The sequence below is a fragment of the Diadema antillarum genome, unplaced genomic scaffold, assembly GCF_040938485.1.
Source record: "Diadema antillarum isolate AM-2024a unplaced genomic scaffold, OU_Dant_1.0 seq00000322_RagTag, whole genome shotgun sequence".
Lineage (NCBI taxonomy): Eukaryota > Metazoa > Echinodermata > Echinoidea > Diadematoida > Diadematidae > Diadema > Diadema antillarum.
The window spans coordinates 609636-631989 of record NW_027271341.1 but is presented as its reverse complement, the minus strand read 5'-3'; the positions used below and the strand labels follow the sequence as shown (position 1 = coordinate 631989).

Sequence of the window (22354 nt, the reverse complement as noted above, 5' to 3'; positions counted from 1 at the left end):
TGAATTGTTGTCATCATCATCATGATTGCCACCAAGTTTTGAACATATCAAAGACTTCCTCAGCAAGAGCTCGTTGGTTTTAGGGCATATCACAATTGCCTTATGAGGGTATTAAAAGCAGCATATTCGTAGCTCTAATGTGGTATCAATGCGCAAAGCGTAACGCATTGAAAGCGGCTCCAATCACCCATGAAAATTTTCACTTTTACAATATTATGCAAGAGGAAATGACCATGAATGAAAGAAATTGATGCACCAGGCAGGGGAGGTGGAAATAGAAAAAAATGTAGAGAAATTTCTTTCTCCATATACTGTAAAACATGATATATTCGCGGCATGAAATTTTCGCGAATTGAAGCTGACAGCCTTTTTCGTGGCATGAAATTTTCGCGAAGTGCCACTAGCGTTCAATGCACATAGTGTAAACAAGAACTTTCGCGTGCATTTTAATTTCGCGAATCTTGGCGCTCGCGAAATTCGCGAAATGAAAGTGCACACGAAAATTCCTCGTTTTACAGTATTTTGATTGTTTGTTTTCATTTACCATAGCTAGTCAAAAGGAATGTATGTAGTTTAAGTTGCAATCATTGTAAATATCTTCATGAAATTGGCTCACTGTCTGATATGATTTGAAGTTTCTTCATTGGCCAATTCTTCAGTAAGCATGCATCTTATCATTTGAATATGGATAACCATTGACCCGTTATATCTGCCAGTCACGTAATGCAGTCTAAAGGCTGTTGCTGCCAGAGGCTATTTCACGTGCATTCACAAAACTGTGTTGTTGCAAATTCAAGGTGATGTCACCGATACTTATGAAAAGAAAACTACGGAAAACACGGAGAAAGTAATGGCCTTTTATATTGGATGTAAATCAGCATCATGTCATGAATTATGTGGTGTCATATGATTTAAGTATTTTTTGTATGATTTACATATAATGAATAATCACATCTCTTGTTCAAAAGAAACCAGTAATGAAAAATATTCGTAGCCTTTATACAGAAAAAAAACAACTATCAATTTTGAAATCTTCATAATGTAAGCTCTGATGGTATATAAATCATTGGGTATAATGCGTGAATACAAATATGAGGAAATATTGAATAATAACTCAAAGATCTGTGCTATGTGGACTAGTCTGGTCTATAAACTCATAGACCGTATGGATGGTACTACAGTAAATTAGGCCTATACGTACACGTACGGCAGTGTTTGATCTTACATAGATGTAGACCTATTCCCTCAGCAGCCTGCTATAAACCTCCAAAGTGAATACAAAATACAAATGAAAGTATCAGTAACAGGAAGTGATGCAAAGGACTGGGATGTCCGGGCAGAGTTCACAAGCTATAAATAAGCTATTTAAATGATGCCATCATCTAAGCCATTTCTGCTATGAATTATCCCATAGATCGGTGTTCGCAGCATTTGCACAAACTAGGGGATATCCCGTAGATTGGCGGATATGGGTAAAGAGTGCAATTACACACCAGGTTCTAACTGGTGTTGTTCTAGAGAATGCTAAGATGTAGGAGTGAAACCGTTCTGCCCATCCACATTGGATTGACACAGGCGTCTTTTTTTTTTTCTTTTTCTTGCAAGAATACCCGTGGTGTCAAGCACTTGCCCATCACATCTCCTTTTTCCTGTTCATCAATATTGTTTTGTAGTATTAATGTAGCCTTCACATTCTAGAACATTAATATTCCGTATATATTTAAGGATATATTCAAGTGTATGGATACAACTAGGGTCCAGATGTAAAGAGGTAGATCAGATGGACCTGATGATCTACAATATGTAGTTGTAACAGGATTCCCCTGTATTTGTGAGTCTGCATGCAGTTGTAAATGTAGGCTTCCATTTTGTAGTAGGCAGTCATTTGCAGCTCCATATCAGTGATTGTTTGTAAAATCTGTGATGAAAAGTGACTAACAGAATGACGTCGAAGGATTGTAGCAGATGCCAAGTATTGCCTATGAATACTTCTGCCTTTTATTATAAGAGATCCTTGTCATAATGCTTCTTTTGTGTTCTGTTGGTTCATTTAGTACTGTATACACCATATATTTAGCAAGTCTATTTTTTTTTTTCGGCGAATCAAGGCTTCCCAACAATGTTGTTAGTAGTTAAATTCGTTATCATGGAGTACCGTACTAAATAGGAATGTGTGCGTGCTCGTCACATTATGTCAGGATCAGAGTTCATATTTTTGCATGTTTTTAATTTTGTGAATAGCAGCTGACTCTAGTGTTGGGTATCACAGTTGTCATTTTATGTTTTATATTGACATACAACTGTAATATGTCTCACATGTATCAAAATGCTGAATGGTATTCACTAGTTTGTCATTTCTTGTTTTATACTAGGTCTTTGATGCCACAAATACAACTCGTGACAGGAGACAGATAATCCTGGACTTCTGTAAGGAGAAGTCTATCAAGGTATGCCTTTTTTTCAACTTTGCCGAGTTTTCCCTCAACCAATCAACGTGTAATACTATTAGTTACCCCCTGCTTGTTCATGAAATACGGGCAAATATCTACGATCTGGTGCCATATTCCATTCGGCCGGAGGCCGAATGGAATATGGCACCAGACTGTAGATATTTCCCGTATTTCGTAAGAATAAGCAGGGGGTAACGATTTTATCTTTTTAAGTGTAAGTGCTAACCTTCTTCTCGCTGATTTCCCCTCGTGAATGATGTTGAAATCGCCGGCTGTCAGCCATGACCATGTAGACTTAGGCCTACGTCTCGCGAGCTGATTACTGTATGCGTGCATACAAATACGTACACGTACTCGCCATAAGATACTGCAGTAGCCAGATAGATATAAGTTGCTGTTGTTTATCAAGCGTCTAGTGGTCTCAGGTTATGTGTGTAATATGCTTGAGGACCGCACGCTGTCCATTTGTTTTGTACAGGATTAGAGTGCACTTTCCTATAATAAAGCGTCTTTGGTACACGCGCAGCTGGCTGTGTAATACAGTATCATGACATCATATCACGGAATACGGGATATATTCAGTGGTTGATTGACCAATGAGATTACAGAATTAACGATCACTAAAAGATAAAATTCAGTATCAAAGCAGACAGCACATTCAGTTGTGAGTTTCTTCAATTTGTCTTCTTCTACAAATGAAATTTGTTAAGATTGCAACTACTGATCCATAAATTAACAAACATGTCGGAAAAAAGGAACCAGTGGGACTCATTTGTTAATTCATAGATGAACAGTTGCGATCTTAACAAATTTTATTTGTAGAGGAAGACAAATTGAATCACATCTTAACTGTCACCCCTCTGAATAATATCTCTCTTTCATACAGTACATTGTTCACAGGATCTCTTGAAAATGATTTGCCCTTCTTTCCAGACTAATGTGAAATCCTACACTTCACAAGAATGTTGCCATTGTTCATGGTCTAGCCTTGTTTCTTTGTTTTGTTCCATGTGACTGTATAATCAAAGGGTAGTCAATTAAATTTGGGCCTGTACTGACTAATTGTTGGCAAGCTTTTCAAGAGAAGGGGCTATACAGAGTACAACACATGCATATTCACATTCTCGATTGTCACACTACCCTATATGAAAGCAGTAGTGTCAATATTGCACGAAAAGTAACAGTAGTTTTTATGCCTCCGCCACGAAGTGGTGCCGGAGGCATTATGTTTTCGGGTTGTCCGTCCGTCCGTCCGTACGTACGTCCGTACGTACGTCCGTCCGCTTTCGTTTACGCGATAACTTGAGTAATATTTACTGGAATTTTACCAAACTTGGTCCAAGTATGAAGTATGATGGGGCAATTATTTGATTAGATTTGGGGTGAAATCGGCTGAAGGTCAAAGGTCAAGGTCAAATCATGAAATTGCATCTGTTTACGCGATAACTCAAGACTGGATGGAGCAAATTTCACCAAACTTTGTTGGAGGATGATGTATGATAGGACAATTACTTGATTAGTTTTTCAGTGAAATCAGACAGAGGTCAAAGGTCAAAGATCAAGGTCAAATCCTAAAATTTATCTGTTTACGTGATAACTCAAAACTGGATGAAGCAGCTTTCACCAAACTTGGTCCAAGGATGATGTATGATGGGACAATTAGTTGAGTAGATTTTAGTGACATAGGCAAGAGGTCAAAGGTCAAAAGGTCAAGGTCAAATGCTACAAATGTTGCAATTTCCCCCATATCTATGCAATGCCCAAAGGTATTTTCTTGAAACTTGGTGTGGACATGTACTACTGCGTAAAGATTCTCCAGAGAGAGTTTCATGTCATAAGGTCAAAAGGTCAAAGGTTAGATGAAAATGTTGCAATATCACTTTTCTCGCAAATGGTTCAATGTATCTTCGTGGAACTTGGTACATACGCATGTACTGACTGGCAGTGATTATCTAGGGAATTTAGGGGTCATGGGTCAATCGTCAGGGTCAAAGGTCAAGTTCAACTCCTCAAAATGTTACTAATTCCCTCATATACTAGTATATGCAATGCTTGCATTATTAGTTTCAAAACTTAATACATGCATTACCTAATGGAGATTCTCCGCGAAATTTCGAGCCAGAAAGTCAAAGGTCAAAGGTTAAAGGTCAAAGGCCAGGTTTCAATGCCCCCCCCCCCAAAAAAAAAAAAATAATAATAATATCAAAAATCTATTTTCTACCGTCATTCCACTCTTTTTTCATACCTTGGAAATTACTCAATGCATATACTTATAAAAAGGTCCGTCAGAATTAAAGTAAAAATTCTCAATTCCCCAAATATGTGTACCTGCACTCTTAGAAAATTATAACAAACCCACAAGACATTTCTGACAAACCTGTCATTTCAATATTTTGCCAGTTATGTGAAACTGTCATGGATCACACATTGTGAAGACATTGTACTATACGCCTATTAGGAGAATCATGCATTATGGCGGAGGCATCAGTCGCCATAGCGACATTTCTAGTTTTTTTCTCTCTTTTGATAATGCAATGCACTTAAGCCCTGTGCCATGTAAAGAAAAGAAAAAAAAGGGCTTCTAAAATATTTGACATATTTATATTGAATGCATTTGCTTTTTTAAACTTATCATTCTGCTGTACTTTCTGGAAATGCCCATTGACCCAGCCATGGGGTTAGTAGATAAAGGTACCATATGCAAACAATCATGCAAAGCTTTGCATGTTTTCAATAGGATTCAGTCTGCCCAAGATCTTGTTGTTACAATTTAAAATAAATATTCAGTATATATATATATATATATATATATACCAGGAGAGCTAAAAAACATGGCTGCCAAAGCACTACAGCGAATGGGATAGCCTTTCCTTGGACATGCCTTGGTGGCTTCAATTTTGGGGTAAGACAGCTAGGATTTGGACAGGACATCATGTAACCGATTATTTGACCATTAATCAAAAAAAGTCATTTTCACCAAAATTGCAGATACAAGGTCTTGTCACCCCAGGGACGATATATATACAGGGTGGCCCAAAAAGAACGGAACACCTAAGATCTTTAATTTCAGCAATATTGTTGCAAATGTATCATTATTTTGCATACTATTGGAAACGCCATTCTTTGTCCAATAGATTGACACCAAGTTCTTTAATTTTGGTTAATGTGTTATGATTTTAGGACCATTTTTTTCAACCCTTGCAATTTTCAAAATGTGATCATTTTGCACTCTCAGAGATCCCGAAACCAGCGACAATTCGGCTTGTCATAGAACCAGTAGCGTTCACAATGTGTGGAATGTGGGGCGGACAATGACAACCACACCGTCCTCCCCACATTCCACACACTGTGAACGCTACTGGTTCTATGACAAGCCGAATTGTCGCTGGTTTCGGTATCTCTGAGAATGCAAAATGATCACATTTTGAAAATTGCAAGGGTTGACAAAAATGGTCCTAAAATCATAACATATTAACCAAAATTAAAGAACTTGGTGTCATTGTATTGAAAAAAGTATGGCCTTTTCAATAGTATCCAAAATAATGACATATTTGCAACAATATTGCTGAAATTAAAGATCTTAGGTGTTCCGTTCTTTCTGGGCCACCCTGTATATGTGACCCACGACAATGGTTTCAGGCAAAAGTCAGGAATTTTGAAAATTCATATTTTCATTGAATCACATTACTCATTTTCTAAGCTTTGCAGTGATATAAAAACAAGTGTATTCTCCAGCACTTTAAGTGGGCATATAAAAGCGAAATATAATGCACTTTTTCATTTGTTAACCCGACAAAATTGCAAGAAAACAGGCTTTGAAAATTCACCTCTTGCTCAAAGACGATGAGCGTTTTTCTACTGGGGACACCTCGCATCACCTTGTATCACCTCGTATCACCGTGAATTTTGTCCCCCGTATCACCTCATATTTTACGACTACCAGAACTGCTTCTACCGAGCGATAAATATGCGGTGATATGCGGTGATGCGGAAAGATGGGAGAGAACTTGCTGTGAACTGGAAGTCGCGTATTTTACAGATGTGGTCGCAGGTTGCGCGGTATGGGAAGGTAAACAACATGATCAAGATGGCACAAACTAGATCGGGAGGTACACATGAAATGTGCATTTATATTTTCGCTTTAATACTAGCTGTTCTCACTGCCAGTCAGTGAGTCAGGAGTCACGTTCAATCTGCGGCTTGGAGAAGGAGAAAGTGGCCGAATATTTCAGGAGATGCAACGTCTCAAACTAGAAGAAGTATGCAAGGCTACGTACGGCATTCCGCTTTGTTTTGGCGTCCAAAAATGAAATGCCCTTCACGAGATAATAAACAGAAAGATGTTAACTCCGCAGATGCCATGGGTCATCAGCAGCACACCAGGGATCATCGGTGTTTCGACCATTTAAGTGCTGTACACCTCCCCCTGGCTGGCCGGTGCTGCGTTGGGATCCCCTTGACAGCACCCCCATGGCATCTCAAAAACAACACAACATAAAACAAGACAAAAACAACAACAACAACAACAACAACAAACGCTTGGCATCAATCACCTCTACTCAAACACTCTCTCTACACCCCCCTATTCCCACCACCCCCCAAGCCTTCCCACCTATCCATGCAGATCCTGTCTGCGCTGCCCCACAAATTCTCCTGATCCACCTTTCCCCGTCCCTACCACCTACTCCCATCCCTCTGACCCACCTCCTTACCGATCATCCAGCAAATCCCCTGCACCCCACCTCCACAGTATGCACCTCCGCTCTCCACCCCCTTTTCTCACACTCCTCTCTCAACTCAGCATACCTATCCAACTTTCTTTCCCTTGCCTCATCCATCCTTGTTTCCCATGGCACAGTCAGCTCCACCATTGCTAACCTGTGCACAGATCTAGCCACCAGCGCCATGTCCGGCCGAAGGGCAGTTACCACTACCTCCTCTGGCACTGTACGGTTGCCCTCATCCACCCACACCTCCCAATCGTCCCCCGCTGCTAAGATCCCCCACCATCATCCCTCTGACCCTTCCTTCTCACACTGCATCTCACCCCCTCCTTCAGAAACGTGATTCCCCTCACCCTAGGAGTCCCATTCTTCTTCCTTGCCTCCACTGCCACCCTCGCCACCTCCGCCATCTCCTTCAACACCTGGTTGTGCCTCCATGTTTAGGCCTGTAATGAATCTCCACATGCTGACAAAATGTGCTCTAGTGAGCCCTTCACCTTGTTGCAAACCCTGCATCCACCATCCTCCACAATGCCCCATCTCTGAAGATTCACTATTTTTACTTCTGTCATATCTGCCGTCACTTGAAAATAAAAGATTGCTGCAGATCCATTCTCCAGTCAATATTCTCCAACATATAATTTATTCAAACTACAAGAAACAAGTTAGTGTATATCGTGGTTCATGCAAGCCGTGAAACAAGAAGTAACAGTACGCAGTACAAAGTGAGTGTACAGTGTAGACTGTACAGTGTATTGGATACTACAACACGCAAGATACGTCAGTGCTGTGAACACAAGCAGGTGTGTGACCATTCGAATAATGCGGGCGAAATCTCCCAACAATTTGAGACTTCCGGAACACCGCGAATTTCGTTACCCGGTGTGTTTCTACTGAAAATCGCCCCTCGCATCACCGCGCATTGACCACCTCAAAAGGTGGACGACAGAGCACCTCGCATTACCACGCATCGGCCACTACCCGATCTGTTTCTACTGAGGAAAAATTTGAGGTGTCACTGCGCATGACCGCGCATCACTGCGTATTACAGCAAATCACCCTGCATCACCTCAAATTTTCATCGCTCAGTAGAAACACGCTCAATGTCCGAGCAGCGATGCGAGGTGAGAATCACCCGTCCATACGATGGTGCCAATCGAGACTAAGCTCCCCCTCTAGCAACCACAGTGCCTTCTGATTGGCTTGCTGAGAGAGTCAAATTTCTCGCTCACCTTCCTCGGAACTCGGCGTGCAGAGCCGAACACAATGGGTTTCGCTCGGCTTTGTTTACCACTACGTCTTTCAGGATGGCGGATAGGACAATTGCAAGCCTGCTGGTGTGTGTATGGTGCAAGTATTACCCAATGGCATCCACATGCCCCGCCTGTGTGTGCACATATAACAGGAGCGGGTGGCGCATTTGTGTCCACATCTTTACAAATCACGTTTTCATTGTGGTTAATTTGTATTTTCATCATTGGGGACCCTTTCAAAGGCAGAAAAAATGCTAACAGTTAGAACTGACAAGGGTCACGCCTCCTGTTATTTTGTTTTTGTTTTTTTAATTTTTGTATATTTGTTATGTTGCGTTATTTTAAGAATATTGTATGTTTTCTTTTTACAAGATTATGTCATTTGCTGCAATTGAAATGTGAGTTTTTGATTGCATGTTGCGCCATTTGTGTGGCGAATCAAACCATGTTCACCATGCATCTGTTTTCACGTTGGAAGTTAGTATCGCTGTTCACTTTTTGTTTCATTTCCACTGTCGAACATAGCGGTAGAAAAGCATGGATAGTAAAAGCCGATTTGCGTATACTGCAGAGCGAGCATATCCATTGTAGCAACAACAATGGAGCATGCACGCGTTGACAAAACATTCCCGAAACGCTGCGAGACGTGTCTCCGAAAGCCGAACTATGTAAATGTGTGCGACCCACCAACCAATCACACATGACACGCTGCACTGTAGCAACACTGGTCACATTGGCACAGCGTTTGAAAGAAGATCGAAACTGACGAATGCGATCCAATATAGGGTGTTTAAAATTCAATTTTTGCTTGGAAAAACTTAGTCTTATGCTATGAAATTTAGTGTACTAATACATGTAGAAAACATATCAAGGATTCTATTTCTGCAAAAAACCAAAATCGACTAAAATAATGGTCAATATCTTTGTACCCCGCCTAGGAGGGAATTTTTGACATTTTACAGCTGCAACTCTGTCTAGGAATATCCAGTTGTAATATGATTCAGTTGGAAGGGTGGCGGAAATGAATATTGTAAAACAAGATATATCCGTGGCATGAACTGTTCGTGAATTGAGGCTGACAGCCTCTTTTGTAAATTTCGACTGGCATTCACTGCATATAATGTAGACAAGAACATTTGCATGTATTTTAATTTTGTGAATCTTGGCTGTTGCGAAATTCGCAATATTACAATGCACATGAACATTCCTCGTTTTACAGAAGTTGCTGCAATGAAATGTTGGTGAGAAAGACGAAGTAATTCGTAGCTACCTCCATAGTGGGGAATGTCCAATAGTGATATCAACTTTGCGGACTGGATAGAAATGAGCTGAAAATAGATTATTATTTACTTGAACATAATATTGGTGATATATATCAGAGGTCAAGGGTTGAGATCAAAGTTCGCAACTTTTAATTTAAATTGTCATTTTTCTGGCCTTAACTTTAGTTAGAAATATCCAACAACAAACTATTGTCAATCGAGCACATATTCCTTAAAATATGGATAGGGATGAAAGGCCAAGCTTAGCTAATATGACATTTTTTTGGGGGGGCCTCATTTTTCTCTCTGTGTTAGTTCAAGAGTGTGATTAGGTATAATGGGTAGAAATAATTTGGAGAGTATTTTGAGAATATTTGCTTTGTTTAGGAAGGGTATACCGGTAATTACATCCGTCTTCGTCAGTAGACAAGATCAGTAAACTTAATCAAAACGTAACTGAAGGACTATGTATGGCAGTTGTAAGCCAAGGGTTGCTTGTTAAGTATAAGCATCCGAGACAACTATGTGCTGTAGTAAAATTGCTTCATTTTTTTTTTGTAATCCAATACTCCTGTTATTGAAGTAACAGTAATTGCTGCATTGTGTCTATATAATCCCTTGTGATAATTTTCTTTTGATGACCTTTCTCATTAACATATAATCAGTCAGTGCATTATGTTGGAGGCTCCGCTTTGGTTGACTGCCCTGTGTGAATTTATTCCCAAATGTACACATTTGAGGACCTGTGGAACATAACACTGCTGTCTTGAGTATGTAGTACAGATTGGTCAAATGAAGCCAAGTGCTGTTTCTGCTCTGATTTCCTTTGGTTAGTGACGAAATAAGGAAATATACACACACAAACATATGCCTATGTTGGTACATTGCAGCCTGATTGTACAAGCGATTGGCTTTGAGGTGTTCATGATATTGAAGAGGTCTCAAGTCTCCTTACTTGTACAAGAGCTGCCATAGGAATTGATAGTTCCTCCATATCCTGAAAAATATTATAATGGCCTTGTTGGAATTATCATTGCCGGTCAGGAAGCATGACACATGCAAATACAGGCATCTGCCTGATGGCTCTTAAATTTCATGTAAGAATGTTAACTATGCAGCCCTGACAATTTCGAATGTCCCTTGCATTGATGTAAAGGCATTACTTTGTAAGAAGATAAGCACTGGTATCCTCAGCCAATATGATCTTCAGACTTCTTTACAATGACAATGACCTGAAGTGCATTCTTTGATTTACTGTAAAACATGATATATTCGCGGCATGAAATTTTCGCGAATTGGAGCCGACAGCCATTTTCGTGGCATGAAATTGCCACTGGTGTTCAATGCATATAGTGTAGACAAAAACTTTCGCGTGCATTTTAATTTCGCAAATTTTGGTGCTCGCGAAATTTGCGAAATTAAAATGCACGCGAAAATTCCTCGTTTTACAGTAAAACATTTATTATTTCAAAGATGCTCGATAACATGGCTTGCTTAATATGCAGATATTTGTTCTGCTCATTACCACCATCTACGTGGAAATTTTCATGATGGATAAAGAGATTGCAAAAAAAAAATCAAGGTAACAGCAACACCCAGGTACAATTCTGTGTCATATGATAAAGGGGAGAGGGGGGAGGTGTAAAGAGTACCTTCATATTGGGCATCTTACTGCCATTTCAACAAAAAGCCAGTTCCTCGAGTCTGTTTCCAGGCTAAGCATGCATGCAGTATTTACAGGAATAACTTGCAGGAAAGCCAAGTATGAATAAATGTCTGAGCGTATTTGTTTTTAAACCAACTGAACAGTTTGCACACCCAATGCAGTATAAGGTATTGCCTGTAAGTGTAAATAGTACATGTGTGCATACTCAATAGAATGTTCATTGTCAATGGAACTATAGTCTAATATGGTTGTACATGTTCACATTGCCTGACATGACACTTTGACTTTTAATGGTGATCATATTTCTCTTCATGCATCTACTCATTAGCTGCCTGTGTCTGGCTGTCTGTATGTGTATGTGTGTGTGTGTGTGTACACGTGTGTGAATGGGGAGGTGGTCTGCTACTGGGAATTTTGTTAATCACATTGTGTAATGAGGGTTTGATGTTAATTTCATGTTATACATCATACATGTTGCCAACCAGACAGTCTGGAGAATAACTGCTGCATCTTCCTTTTGTCCCCCACCCCCCCCCCCCCCCCCAACAACCTCAGTGGTTAAAGGATTGAGGAGAATTATGTCTATCTAATTTCTCTACATACAACATACATGCAGTTGCCCGACAGTCAAGTTTTTAAGCTGTTGGCAGTTGTAATGGGTCCTTAGTGGGAAGAGGTAAAAAATTGGTACTGGTACCATATATTTTATTGCATTTATCTGAAACTCCCTCTTCAGTCTGAGAAAGAAAAAAAAAAAGATGCTATCTGATAAATTGTACGAAGGATTCAGCTGTTTTGCTACAAAGTTTTAAAGGAAGTTGTTTGAATAGCAAACTTGCATAAAAAGTTCATGAGTTTGAGGTAGCAATATTGATGGAGGAAAGAGAACAGACACATGAATATTTGATTATAATATCTTTATGGCTCCACACTGAAGGGACCAGCGGTTTTGATTTCTGTGAATGGCTCTTTAAACCTGATCAATGGAACACATAATGTTGAATGTTGAATGTTCAACTTAATTGTTAATGTTGCCATTCTCTTTCTTCAACAGTGCTTCTTTGTTGAGTCTGTCTGTGATGACAAGGAGACCATACAGTCAAACATCCGGGTTTGTATTTAGCTTGTACACGTACTTCTCAATTCTGCATGTATGTCTTTGGGTGTGTAGTATGTTTTACAGTTTGTGTTTTTCTCTCCTTATTTTGTATTTTTCAGTGATACCAAGCTGCTGATCCGAAACTGACATGTAATGTTTATCGGAGTTTTTGGTTGTCTTTTTTGGGTGCGACTCGCGTTCCATACGGTGTATTGTGTAAGCCCGTTGATCCATGTCAACATAAGATACAGCTTTCACATTGGGCGCACACACACACACAGACACATACACACTTTTTTTTATTGGAATTTTGTCAAACTTGGTCCATATGGGGCAATTACTTGATTAGATTTTGGGTGAAATCGGCCAAAGGTCAAGGTCAAACCATGAAATTGTATATGTTTATGCAATAACTCAAGACTGGATCAAGCAAATTTCACCAAACTTTGTCCAAGGATGATGTATGATGGGGCAATTCTTTGATGAGTTTTCAAGTGAAATCGGCCAAAGGTCAAGGTCAAATCTGAAAATTTATCTGTTTACATGATAACTCAAGACTGGATGAAGTACATTTCACTTGGTCCAAGGATTTCGGATGATGGGCCAATTAATAATATGTAGTTTTTGAGTGAAAGTGATAAGACGTCAAAGGTCAAAAGGTTAAGGTCAAATGCTCAAAATGTCACTATTTCCCCCATATCTATGCAATACCTGAAAGTATTTTCTTGAAACTTAGTGTATACATGTACTACCAAATATAGATTCTCCAGTGAGAGTTTCAGGTCACGAAGTCAAAAGGTTAAAGGTCAAGTGAAAATGTTGAAATTTTATTTTTTTCTCCATGTCTCACAAATGGTTCAAGGTATCTTCATTGAACTTGGTACATGTGCACGTACTATAAACTGGCAGAGATTATCTAGGGAATTTGAGGGTCATGGGTCAAAGGTCAAAAGGTTAAGGTCAAATGCTCAAAATGTCACTATTTCCCCCATATCTATGCAATACCTGAAAGTATTTTCTTGAAACTTAGTGTATACATGTACTACCAAATATAGATTCTCCAGTGAGAGTTTCAGGTCACGAAGTCAAAAGGTTAAAGGTCAAGTGAAAATGTTGAAATTTTATTTTTTTCTCCATGTCTCACAAATGGTTCAAGGTATCTTCATTGAACTTGGTACACGTGCACGTACTATAAACTGGCAGAGATTATCTAGGGAATTTGAGGGTCATGGGTCAAAGGTCAAAGTCAACTCAAATGTTTGCAGGATTTTTCTTGAAACTTAATATATACATGTATTACCTGCTGGAGATTCTCTTGGAAATTTCCTGCCAAAAGGTCTAGGGTCAACAGGTCAAAGCTCAAATGAAAGTGCTATATTTCACTTTTTCCTCCATATCTTGAAAGTGACTCAAGGCATCCGTGAAACTTACTGCATATTCATGTATGCTCTACCTGACAGTGATTTTCTTGTGAATTTTAGAGTCATAGGGTCTAAGGTCAAGAGTCAAAGGCCAGGCTAAAATGTATTTTTTTTTTTATTTGATACAGAAATTACACTTTTTCTTCATACCTTGAAAATTATTCAATGCGTACACTTATAAAAGGGTCAAAAGTCAAGTAAATATCCTCAAATCCCCAAATGCGTGTACCTGCACTCTTAGACAATATAGCAAACCTAGTTCAAGGAAAGTGAACATTCAACACATTTGTGACAAACCTGTCATTTCAGTGTTTTGGCGGTTATGTGAAACTGTCATCACACATTGTCAAGACATTGTATTATTCACCTATTAGGAGAACCATGCATTATGGCCAAGGCTCATAGTTCATACATGGGCCCCAAAATTTGGAACATCCTTCCAATATCTCTGGGCTTTTCCACAGTAAAAGGGTACATTTCAGGGGTGTTGTTTTCTTTTCTGTTTCCAATGTGCATTATCCCCTCCCCCCCCCCCCCCCCATACAATCTTTTAGAACACTTTAATGATAGATGACTTTCCAAATTTTTGCCAAAATTAAAAATTGGGGGGGGGGGGGTGGTAATGTTCATAACACTGGACAGACACCATGTACTGACATGTAATAATAATGATTATTACAACTCATATTGTGCCATTTCCAGTAAAGAAATGCTTGAAGCACACTTGTAGATGAAAGCATTCTGAGCATAAAATAGAGAAATGAGAAAAGTTCAAATGTCATGAAGCAAATGAGTTTTCAACTTTTATAGTCTTTTATAACTCTGTTTCTGATGCATTTCTTATGTGAGGTGGTAGTGAATTCTACAGAGATGGCCCAGTACGTACAAAGGCGCACTCCCCCCCCCCCCCCCAAGACTTACTACATGCCAGAACCACAAGTAAACCTGAGTCTGCTGACAGGGTTGTATTAGATTATGTTGACTAATGAAGCATTATGCAGAGGAGCAGAATCGTGTACACTATGGAAGACAGAAAGTAAAATTTTGAATTTGGGAAATGAATAAGGGAAATGCGATTTTACTTCAGGCAATAAATGTTGTATCCTCCTCAAAGGCCAGTCCATAGTACGTTATTGTGTTTTATTTCTTTGAACTTTCCAGAAGCACATCTTTGTGATGAGAGAGAAGAGCTGACAATGATGGTATCCTTTAGCTTCAACACTTGTTTGCTTGCTTGTATCATTTCTGGCTTTGATACTGATGCCTTGTACCACAATTCTACTTCCTTGTTGCTGTTAATCTTTCAGGAAGTCAAACTAAACAGTCCAGACTACTACGACATTGATAAGGAGAAAGCTATTAAGGATTTCCTGCAAAGAATAGACCACTACAAGGAAACCTATGAATCTCTTTCTGATGACCATGACAGGTGAGTAACAAAGATCCACAAAAATGTAATGATGTTGAATGCATTTCTTGTAATTGTAAACGCTGAGGGATTTAAAGAATGTTGCATAGTTTGGATGCAATCTAATCTGACCATTTCATTTCAGTGAATTGCCAGAATATGTAACATTTATACCCATACAGGGGATAATGCATCATATGATGCATTCTCAAGTACACATCTAACAGGTAACTCTGTGATGAGATTATGTGACACACTCTTAGACCCTGTTTACAGTGCAGGGCTGGGCCAAGCCCGGGCTGAGCTCAGGCTGAGCCTGGCCTCAATTCCGGTACTCGGCCCCGCAATTTTGTCCGTTTACAGTGGAGGGCTCGGCCCGGGCTTTTAATTAAAACCTTTCAATATTTTGTCGTAGTGGTGCTCTGCTTGTAAACAAACGACTATTATTGGGAGCGCGCCGGTCGCAATTTGGTACCGCATTTGACCCAGTTTGCGTTTACAGTGAGAAAAGTCTGGGCTGAGCCCGGGCCGAGCTGCGACTGAGACTACCTCCAGAGCTTGGCCAAATGCGCGGCCAATTTTGGTACCACATTTGGCCTTTTGCGTGTTTACAATGAAATGAAGGCTGGGCTCCGCCGCGGCCGAGCCCGGCCTTTTCACTCACTGTAAATGGGGTCTTAGGGAGCGCTCGAACGCTCCTGAAGTGTACCGTAGCATACTGTACCGAGCCAAAAGTGGACCACTTCCCGATGTGCTCCAAAAGCGTACCAAAAGTTCACTGTAAAGCATGCGCGTATCATGCGCATGCGTCACAATGCAAAGACATCATTCTCTATGTTCGGGACAGCTGTAAGTAGTTCAAGCGCCATGTGGATGACATTCTTGCTGCAAAATGTGTGACCTTTTCTAAAAATAACTCGTAAGGTACACTTTCTCGACATATCGCTCGAACGCTTCAAATCTGGCACAGTTCGGTATGGTACGCTTTGGTTCGCTTTAGAGCGCTCGAATGCACCCTGAGTTTCGTTACCAGCTTGAGATCTTCTTTGTCTTCATTGAAGGGCTAACTACAACAAACTTAAGCATGCCTGTCAAAAGACCATTTTGGTAATGTGTTTAAGTTCTATGCATGCCTTGTTCACTGAAGTTGCCCGTAACAACCAAAAAGCTTGCCAAGACTTGCCCTACTTAGCAACAACTAAAGCCCAGTTTTAACAGAACTTTTCAAACGAGAGTTACTGCGGCATAGGGCAATGTCAGGGTAATCTTTTTTCACCCTGCCTGTTTAAACGATCCCTGCAAAATGTTAATTAGATGTTGTCGCGGTAACTTAAATTCTACCCTAGCATCACCCTGACATTACCGCGATTCTACCCTGACAACCCTTCTATTAGAACACAACTGTGGTAACATTCTTTTGATACACTCAACTCGCAGTGGCAACATTGCAGTCAGAGAATGATTGACACACCACACGCTGATCACGTGCATGGATTGTAACCACTGATATCTATGTAGTTGAGATCAGTGATTGTAATTGCCTAGTCTAGAATAAAAGGTGGCTCTGGCCGGTAGGCATAGTAGTCGCATTAGTGGACACATCCCCTTCATAGAAACCTTCCTGGATAAGGTTTTCGATGTGTGTCTGTTAAAACGGTATCCCGTGCTCTCTTCTGCAGTTCTATTGTCTGAGGTGATGAGCTTTGTTCTGTGGGTGTGAATGTACTGACTTAATTGGAGTAAGGTTTATCAAAACAGGGCCTTAAGCTCTAACCAGCAATATCGTATATTTTCATAAGATGTGAATTAATGACATCATTTTGCATGTTGCAGGAATTTGTCATATATCAAGATCATCAACGTGGGTGACCGCTTCTTGGTCAACAAAGTCAGTGGTAAGCAAGGGTTTCTTCATTCTTTGTTAAAGGGCTAGAGTTAACCATCACTCCTTTTTTTTTTTTTTTTTGGTCACACAAGAATTTCTACTCATGACATGGAAAATAGCATTCTGCTCAAATTAAAGATAAGTATGGACTATGATACAATACAATGATCTTAATTTTGCTCCCAGGCTCAGATTTATGTAGACATGTCCAGAGTGTTTGCGTACATTACTTTGGCAACCATTGCATTAGCATCGGCTTTGCACATACAACGTGCATCTACTTATGGATGTAAATGTGGGTCTCACACAGCAATGAGAACACAATCACTAAACTTGAAATGACAAAGATGATAATCCCTAGGGGCTAGTTTTGGTCAGTGGGGAAAAAGCACATAAATCGGCAACACAGATGGTGGAGCTCGGTTCAGCAGATGACATTCAACATCAGTCCCAGCACCAACTACCAGAAATACATCATAATTTTGAGGACAACCTCCTAACACCGACAAATTCAGATTTTATCATCGGTGCTAGTGCCAAGTTAGCACCCAACTTGAAATCACCTATTGTTTTGGCAAAGAAAAATAATGTGAAACAATACAGCAAATAAAGAGCACTGAAAACTATCACAAATATAATACAAAGACAAAATGCATGTTTTTAGTAACTCTTTAGATAGCCTTCAAGGCAACATTGTGTTTGATACTACCCTTCTTGAAGTACTTTCATCTATTGAATTTTTTATGTGTTTCAGTTGATAATAAACCTTCATGAAGTCTCATATCAAAAATATTTGTAAAATTATTTGTGTAATATACACCATGTAGGTGTAATCAACAGACTGAAATATTGCTTTCCCTAATCTACATTGATGATGCTATATTCAATTTTGATACTGCCTTATTTGAATTATGGAATTTTAGTTTGCAGTAATAGGGCCTAATTATCATACATTATGATAAACTTCTTTTATTGCAAATAAAGACACTCAGAATTGTTTTAAACTTTCATCCCAATTACATACAGATTTCTTGTTTTCTGACCATAACATTTTGAAAATAAGAAGATAAGTAAAATACATCCTAAAGTATTTCATGATTTATTTAACCGACATAGCCAGGTTCATGATTACCCTACCCGAAGATCTAATGATTTTCATCTTCCTTTATTGAGAACAGTGCACTCTCAAATATATTTGTTTATACTGGCTCCAAATTGTGGGATGATTTAAATGGCAATTTAAAAGAATCCTTACAAATACTACATTCAAATATAAGTATAGAAAGTACTTGCTTTCGAGATATATAACATTGTATAATCAAATCAATTATGTGATAATTCTGTTTTCACCTGTCGCGATAATATAGAGTAGCATTTATCATACAGACCTTCTATTCCTCCATTCTTTCTTCTCTCTTCTGTCCTCTCTTTTCTTATTATTTGCTGTTTTGTAATGTCATTGTGCTCTCTCTTATATGATGTTGTGTTCTTTATGTATTACGTATGAATGTGTTAATTATATGTATAAGTGTACGTATGTATGTACATTGTATATGCATGCATGTATGTGTTGTCTTTTCCGAGTACACACGGCTCAATCCATGTGTCTGTATAGCTTGTAAAACTGCAGTTGTCAGTTAGTCCAAGAGCATTAGGTCAAAAAAGGCCTAAACCTGGACATTTTTGGTAACAAGCTGATTTTTTCAGGATAGGTCCAGAAAAATGTCTAGAATAACATACTAAAAGTCCTCATGAATCCTCCTTGAGCGTTTTCCGCAATCCAAGATGGCGTCCAAAATGGCCGCCATTTCCAGAAATTCTTGTAACTTTTCAACCAGAGAACCCAAATACACAATCTAAATGTCTAAATATATGTTTTGAAGCATGAAGAACTCAATAAAACACATATCAAGAGATGTTGATGCACGCAAGTACCGAAATCCAAGATGGCGTCCAAAATGGCCGCCATTTTCTGAAATTCTTATAGCTTTTCAGACAGCTAACCCAAATACGAAATTTAAATGTCTAAACATATGTTTTGAAGCATGAAGAACTCATTGAAACACATATCAAGAGATTTTGATGCACGCAAATACTGAAATCCAAGATGGCGTCCAAAATGGCCGCCATTTTCTGAAATTGTTATAGCTTTTCAGCCAGGTAACCTAAATACAAAATTTAAGTGTCTAGATATATGTTTTGAAGGATGAAGAACTCAATAAAATACATATTAAGAGATGTTGATGCACGCAAGTACCGAAATCCAAGATGGCGTCCAAAATGGCCGCCATTTTCTGAAATTGTTATAGCTTTTCAGCCAGGTAACCTAAATACAAAATTTAAGTGTCTAGATATATGTTTTGAAGGATGAAGAACTCAATAAAATACATATTAAGAGATGTTGACGCACACAAGTACCGTAATCCAAAATGGCAACCAAAATGGCCGCCATTTCCTGAAATTTTTATAACCTTTCAACTAGAGAACCCAATACACAATTTAAGTGTCTTTACAAGTTTCGAAACATGAATAACTCAATAAAATACATATTAAGAGATTTAGACGCACGCATGAACTGATTTTAACGCTCGAGCTCTTCCTAATATGGAAAATGGGGTGCAAAATGTCACAATTTTATCTCACAATTATGTAAATAAATGTCAATATATTTTATAAGAAACTTCAAAATATAGTTCTTATTGTGAAGTATACAAATAAAAGCATTTGCATGCTAACCTCAAGGAGTGTGTCCTTGTTACGAGAGAAATATTTCACCAACAGATTTGTTGCTAAACAGAAAGCCTACTAGAAGGCAATATCTGTTTACCACATGGTCTATTTTCGTCACCTTAAGCACATGAGATGAAAATTTAGTGCTAGCCCCTTTTTATTACCAATGCATTTGATGTCTACCATGAGGTGAGTTCCAGTTGAAACTGTCAGTTATCACTTGAGAAGTAAAAACAATTCTTTGAAAAGTAAAGTTATTGGTACATGGAGGAGGGATACTCCTCTACCACACGAGGGACCTTTTTTCTTTCTTATTTTTACTCGAAAGTGAAATACATAGTGCAAACGTTTGGTAAGATATTGAATTATTTGCATCAAAGAGTAGGAAATTGGATATAAAGTAGTATTCAGGGAAATGGGCAATATGATAATGGAAGGGTGTGGAGGGGGGAGGGGGGGGGGGTCCCCTCCCCCCCCCCCCCCCACATGAATGAGATTTTGCATTTTCAGACCTGATATTCAGACATCTGATGCACCCTATTGGTGAAATATTAGATTTTTGTTTCCATCAAAAAAGGAACAAAAAGATATACAATCATGGAAGTGCACGGTTATAGGGTTGCCTGCTCCCACATGAGGGAAAATTTCGTATTTTCGGATTAGAAATTCAAAGAGCTGTTGCATCCATTTGGTGAAATACCCGATATTTGTTTTCTATATGAAAACGTTAGGAAGAATATATATTCAGGAAAGTGTCGGGGAGGGAGAAGTGTGAGAGGAGAATACTCCTTCCCTTACCTCGGAAATTTTTGGATTTTCCAATTTGAAATTCAGAGATTTAGCGCACTCTTTGGTGAAATATCTGAGATTTGTTTTTGTCCTAATAGTAAGAAAATATGAAGAGTTTGTTCGCAAAAACCGATAAGTCTATATTTGCCAAATGGAGATATTTGTGATTAAAGGTCAAGAAAAATAAAGAGAATAATGAGAAAATTTTTGCTTCTTTTTACCATAACTTAAAAAGTGTACCTTTATATGTAGTCACCAATATATCATTTAAAAGGTATTATTTTGTACTTTATTACAGAGACCGTACTTCAAAATCTTCAAAAATGGACTTATCGGTTTTTGCAAACAAACTCTTCATATGTACTTATGGAAATATGCGGGGGAGGTGTATGAGGTGATGTACCTTCCCACAAAATGGATATTTTTTTTTTTTCAGATTACGAGTTTTATGGTGCGCTCTGTTGATGAAATACTACATTTTTTTTCTATTAAAAAGTGTAAGTAGAATAAAGACTACTATATTCGAGGCAATGAGCTAGTAGATGATGGGGGGGGGTCACTTTCGATTGGAGGGAGTTTTGCATTTCGATGATCGTCATTAAACGGCCTAATGCACCCATGGTGTTATATAGAGAAAATTATCCATCCTCGAAGAGTAGATAATAATAGTCTCAATATCCCCATCCCCCACCGAAACGAGGGAGCTTTTACACTTGAATAGAAATGAAATAATTATATCATTTACACACATTTGATGGAATATTTGGGAATTGTTAATCAAAAGGGGAATTATATATATATTGGGGGAAGTGAGCGGTTGAAGAGTTAGGGCAAATTACCCTTCAATATGAGGGAACTAACTTTTGCATTTTGTAAGTGAAAGATCTAGTGCACACTTTTTGATGACAGATTCGGAAATTTGTTAATCTCAAAAGTGTACAAAGTCTATGGAAAGGGGCAGAGCGAGGGACGTTTTGCATTTTTATGATTGCAACTGAATGACAAAGTGCAAATACTTAAGGTTGAATATTTGGAAAATAATGATTGTACAGGCCACCACCTTCCCCAAGGAAGAGGGGGGGGGGGGGGGGATGCATCCAACCCAACCTATACCCGTTTTCCACTGGACCTTCTGAGTTGTTGAATCTCGAAGATTATGTTGAATTTCTTTGTCTCTTGAAACTGGCTAAAAACAGCAATTTTTGATAAACAAACGGCAGCCATTTTGGGCAACATTTGGTTTTCGGGAAGAACTCACGTGGTTTTATTTGTACTTATGTGCTTCATGATCTCTAAATAAGTATTTCGTTGGGTTTCTTATGTCTTAAAATATATATTTATACATTTAAATGCGTATCGCGATTACGTAGTTGGAGGGTTATGAGGAAAACAGGAAATGGCAGCCATTTTGGACACCATTTTGGATTTCTGAAAGTGCTCAAGTGCTTTATTTGTGTTTCAAAATCTCTGAATAAGTATTATATTTGGTTCCTTGAGACTCAAAACGTATATTTCGACATTCCAAGTGTGTACAGTTGAAATCTACTTGCAAAATTATGAAAAAAAAAATCAGGAAATGGTGGCCATTTTGGACGCTATCTTGGATTACGGTACTTGTGAGCTTCAACAACTCTTAATATGTACTTTATTGAGTTCTTCATCCTTCA

The 22354-nt window shown here is 38.8% G+C and overlaps 1 protein-coding gene across 1 annotated transcript in view; it reads left to right on the top strand.

Moving 5' to 3' along the window:
* The window catches only part of LOC139730618 (6-phosphofructo-2-kinase/fructose-2,6-bisphosphatase-like), a 148974-nt gene that overhangs the window by 86025 nt on the left and 40595 nt on the right, over nucleotides 1-22354 (top strand). Inside the window, exons 5-8 of the mRNA XM_071641474.1 lie at nucleotides 2373-2447; nucleotides 12410-12466; nucleotides 15183-15304; nucleotides 17117-17178. Of these exons, the coding sequence (XP_071497575.1) occupies nucleotides 2373-2447; nucleotides 12410-12466; nucleotides 15183-15304; nucleotides 17117-17178 (316 nt within the window). The remainder of the gene's footprint in view (nucleotides 1-2372; nucleotides 2448-12409; nucleotides 12467-15182; nucleotides 15305-17116; nucleotides 17179-22354) is intronic.